General features: G+C 38.1%; 1 protein-coding gene across 2 annotated transcripts; it reads right to left on the bottom strand.

Annotated features, from left to right (window-relative positions):
• On the bottom strand, nucleotides 1,749-4,446 carry LOC18769374 (myb-related protein 2). Of its 2 annotated transcripts, none has more exons than XM_020568360.1 (7): nucleotides 4,282-4,446; nucleotides 3,890-4,166; nucleotides 3,712-3,788; nucleotides 3,352-3,409; nucleotides 3,170-3,254; nucleotides 2,992-3,061; nucleotides 1,749-2,848 (listed from the first exon to the last, which is right to left on the bottom strand). In XM_020568360.1, the coding sequence occupies exons 2-7, from the start codon at nucleotides 4,149-4,151 to the stop codon at nucleotides 2,096-2,098; spliced, it is 1,305 nt and encodes a 434-aa protein (XP_020423949.1). In that variant the 5' UTR covers nucleotides 4,152-4,166; nucleotides 4,282-4,446; the 3' UTR covers nucleotides 1,749-2,095. The 2 variants fall into 2 exon arrangements, with proteins under 2 accessions (XP_020423949.1, XP_020423950.1); XM_020568361.1 differs by having other exon boundaries at nucleotides 3,170-3,248.

Here is a 4,762-nt window from a genome sequence, read left to right as displayed (position 1 = left end):
ATCACCAAAGATAATGGGTACACGGTGGTTCTGAAATAACTATCTCTGATAAATGCTGATAATCCACTGTATTCTGGTAAATCTGAGCTAAATTACTATTTCTGTATCAAGAACCTCAAATCTGTTTGCTCGGCTAAATTTTATAAAAATAAAGATATTTCACAATAAAATTCATGTTATAACACTTATTCAAAATCAAATAGAAAATATAATCATAAAACCGTTTAAGAAAGAAAAGTCCACTCACTGTTGATCCGAGCTAGCTGGACCCTTCGAAGGTCCCTCATGTGGGTCAACTGGACCCCTGGTGCCTTACTCGATCGATTTGGTGGAGAATTGAAGGAGAACGAAGAGCTCAAAGTTCAAACTGAAAATCCGGCAAAAAGGCAGATTCCGGCGAGCTCCGGCCACGACAACGGCGGCGATGGGTCAGAAAATGACGGAGGTCGAGTGGTGGTTCGTTTGGTACCAACGACGGAGATCGGCTCCAAGTGTGGCGGCCGTGGCGACGATGAAAGCGAGCGGAGGTCGGGGCTGGGTCGAAACGGGAAGAGAGAGAGAGAGGAGAGAGAGAGAGAGGAGAGAGAAATGAGGAGAGAGAAGAAGGAGAGGGATAAAAATCTGACTTTCTGACCAAATTACCATTTTGCCCTTCGCGGTATTTTAATCGTATTTTCTTTGTTACAACTCCGATTCGGGTCTACTCCATGTCTACGGACTCGTTTCGCCGTGCTCTATGCAACGGCACAAGAGGAATTGCCAAATTCTTTCTTGATTAAAAAGTCAAATTTTCCCCATTAAAATATGCGAGGGCAAAATCGTCTTTTGGGTGGAATAAAGAAATCCTAATTTTTAGATATTTTGGTTTGGGTTATTACATCAAAAATAAATTCAATAGGGCCAACTGTCAATTTTTGATTTTTTTTTTTGGAGTTTGTTTATAGAAATTAAATGGTATAGGGTCTATCTATATCACTACTGCTAAGAATGGGTATATAACTCCCTTCTCCCTCTCTCCCTATCTCTCTCTCTTTGTTTATTTAAATTGATTTTTTTTTCATTTTAAAATTCATATTATATTATTTTATAGTATTTAATTATTTTAAAATATAAATGACTAATTGGCCCTCATATTTAATGGCAAATTGTATGAAATGTTGAGATTTAGATAACAGGAGGGGAATTGGCGAAAAAAAATTAGTTCTTGTACTTAATTTTTCAAAGAAAAAAAAGTTAAGGGTACAAATTTAAAATAACATACAAGTTCAGGGGGTAAACGGTCACTAACTATCAATAAATGGTCACTAACTAGAATTGGAAGAAGGAAAGGAAAAGATTTCTTGACCTGCAAGTAATTTGGAGCTACAATAGGATTGACAAGTCTTGCCCATCGAGCAACGGACCTAGTAAAGGTTTAGTGTGTCAATTCGAACGTGAGCTACACCAAAACGTAGGGGTAAGCATCCACACATACATTCATTTATCTAGTGAAGGACACCCCGATCGACCAAGTTTGAAAGTAGTTAGGTTGAAGTACTCTAATTTTTCATAACGTACGCTAAAACTATTTAAACCAATGCACAACAGAAACAATACTTTTATTATTTTTTAAGTCAAAAGTACAGGAATTATTCTATATCTATATGTTATTTGTCAGACTTTGTCTTCCTTTTATTTTATTTTATTTGTTAATTATTTCTTCTTTTCCTTATGAATAATGAATTACAAAACTAGAAACTGTGTGTTGATGTAGAAGGTTTTAGTTGAATTTGCATAACTCATCTTGATACAGTCAGTTGGTGGTTGAACATAAGAGCTTACTGCACTTGAGATCAAGAAGACATTCTGCTTGTAATCTTGGAACTCTTAAATCATATATAAGATATTACATCTTCCTGAGCTACTTGCTATGTAATTCCAAATTAGAGCATTCTATCTTTGTCCTGCAACTTATTCCTTTCAGCTTGAACAATTTGTTCCTTGGCCATTGGCCAACTCTCAGAAGGAGAGAGCAGCATGCTGTCATGCTTTCTATCCTTTGGGAATGAAGCTTGAAATTGCAGTGTTTTTATCCCTTCACTCACTGTAAGCCCTCTTAGCTCCAGCTAAAACCATTCAAGTCAAACTGTTTGCAACTTGAAGGAGCATCGTTATCATCATGAGTATTTAGGTCTAGTTTTGCTGCAAAGTAAGGGACTGATCTACATCCTCGAGAAACTTTCTCAGTCTCTGCTTTAGCTGAATCCGCCCGGTTGTTTGTACGGTCTAGAAAGCTGACATCTGTGCTTCTTCCTTTCAATCTTTCTTCAGAGTTTCCGTTAATGTTCCATCTTTCTCCTTGACATCCAATGCTCATGGATAAGTCACTTGAACTTCTTTCCACCGGAAACATTCTTTTTGCAGCATCATTACTTATGGAGGAAAGAAGCATGTTATTCTCTTTTAGTTCTTCACACCACTTAAGCTCAGTCTTCTGTAGCATGGGTTCTTTTTCATCCAGGAGCTCTCTGCCATTATAATTAGCTCTTAGCCCCATTGCACTGTTGTGTATCTCTTGGTCCTTTTTAGATCCTTCGCAGGACGTCAGGCAGCTTTCCATTGAACAATCGGTGGGCTGGGTTGTTTGTGTTTGCTGGGGGCACAATCCCTGTAATTCTTTCAGCTCCGTAAAGGCAGAGTTCAAGCATTGGGTGGATACTTTGGAAACCAGTTCAGAGAGTTGAACTTTGGCAGCTTCGAGTCCCACTGTACCTAAGTTCTGTCTTCCTAGTGTCTCCTGGGCTTTCTCCAGCACTGACTGTAGGTATTTTCCTTGAGCCTCTATACGAAGTTGTAAGTGTCGCTGAACCTGGTTCGGTTCACAACAAATCATCAAACTTGTGTTTTGCAAATATCCTATCGTTTGTCAAAAGTTTAGAAAAACAAAAAAGAAGATGGAAATCCATTTCATTATGGTCTTTTGTCTATCAGCAGTTTAAGAGCGTGCCATACCTCAAGCTGTTCATGTAGCCTTCTCTGCACTTCAATTTGCATTTGTAGTGTTTCACTTATATGTAACCCTCTGCAATTCAGAATACCATTGTTATTGTAAGTCTCATTGGGGTCCAATGCTCAAATGATAAACAAAAAGAGACAAACATAGTAAATGACTAGCTATTTGTGTTCTTACTTATTTGCTTGGGGTCCAGCACTCATATTGCTCATGTGGGTTCCATTTGCTTCAGATAATCTCTCTGCTGCCACTGGAACTGTACCTATACAATAGCATGGTGCAAACATTGAATAAATTCTAAATTTCCTGTAAAACAATGGAAGTATCTTAAAAGGACTGGAACAGATTAGTCTTCCTACCAATTTTGCTGGTCCCACTTGTAGCATGTCCATGCAGATTCTTGCTAAGCCTGTACTTCTGTTAGACCAAAAAGAAAATGGGGGTGAGAAGTTAGCATATATGTAGTCAAACAATAAGAGAAACCAGCCCTTAACCCCCAGACCCCAAAAGTGTGAGATGAAAGGGTGGAGTTGCTTGTATCTCACACTTCAGAGGATAAGACATGATTGGATTAGGAAGTTTCACTTTTTTTGCTTGCTGATCAAGAAAATGAAGAATTGAAAGAATTACTTCATTGTTGCATCTTTTTAAAGAAAGTGAATAAAAGGAACTAAAAGCCATTGCTTATAGGGACCAATTGACAAACTTGTTGGAAGTACCTGAAGATGACTCTTGAGGTGGTATAATGTAAGGCCTGGAATCCCCATAAGTTTCATTACTGTTTTAGGAGTAGCCTCTGCATTGGAAATATCATAACATTGGAATAATGATCAGCTGGCAGTTTATATTGCATGCCTTGTAAATTGATTTCATGCAAATAGTATTATATACACTCACTGTCTGCTCCTCCTAGCTGGTTAACTGCTTCGATAAATCGTTCGTGGAGATCAGGCGTCCATTTGAGTCTAGGCTTGGCATCAGTTGAGAGGACAAGTCCTGACTCTCCAGGACCATTTTGATCACCCTGTAGATACAAATGCCTTTCCGGAGGAATAGACATCCTCGAAGAAGCAGAAGAAGAAGAGTGGATGTTCTTTCCTTGGTGTTGGTGTTGGTGTTGGTGTTGGTTTTGATGGTGGTGTTGATGATGGTACATCATTTTATAGATTCTTGTCTATAAAAACCCAAATAAGCAAATTAAATTGATCAGTTAATCTTGAGGTGAGTGAAAGCTGATTTTTGTTTTTTTAATATAAAAAAAAACCTATAAATATCTGTTGTGTTGTTACCTGAAATTTGCTGAAAACTTGCTTAATTGTGCCTATATTTTCTTTGATGATGATGATGATGATGATGGTGATGATTAGAAGTTTCTACAACTGCTCTTGCTTGCTCTCTCTCCTCACTTTTGCCCTCTGTGTATGTCTCACAAACCAAAGGGTGTGTTGAAGATGGCTTTATAAAGCAAATTGGTGGTGGGGTATGAGGGAAGCTTGTGAGGCATAGAATCTTAATTGAAAACTGATCAACCAATCCAATATTCACAGCGACTTGAAAAGAGATATTGTCCTTGCTATATAGTTACTTTCTTTTTTCGCCTATTGTAATTGTGGGTCCTCTTGCCCTTCTAATTCCACAGACCCTTTTGAATTCCTATGCAGCACTACAAGTAAAATGCCTGCACCAATTTTTGTTTTTCTATATAATCTATATGTTGGCATTCGTATTCATTCGTCCTCCTGTCAATGCCAAAGCTGGGAATCTCATTCT

The sequence above is a fragment of the Prunus persica genome, chromosome G7, assembly GCF_000346465.2.
Source record: "Prunus persica cultivar Lovell chromosome G7, Prunus_persica_NCBIv2, whole genome shotgun sequence".
Classification (NCBI taxonomy): Eukaryota; Viridiplantae; Streptophyta; class Magnoliopsida; order Rosales; family Rosaceae; genus Prunus; species Prunus persica.
Note: the sequence above shows the minus strand (reverse complement) of the source record. Positions and strands in the feature narration are given on the sequence as shown.

Bases quoted from the DNA above. Each gene is read 5' to 3' on its own strand.
- LOC18769374 (XM_020568360.1), bottom strand. From the start codon at position 4,151: ATGATGTACCATCATCAACACCACCATCAAAACCAACACCAACACCAA. The intron at 3,410-3,711 runs GTACTTCCAACA...TTGGTCTAACAG, and splicing joins ACCTCAAGAGTCATCTTCAG to AAGTACAGGCTTAGCAAGAA. The intron at 3,255-3,351 runs GTAGGAAGACTA...GCTATTGTATAG, and splicing joins AAGTGGGACCAGCAAAATTG to GTACAGTTCCAGTGGCAGCA.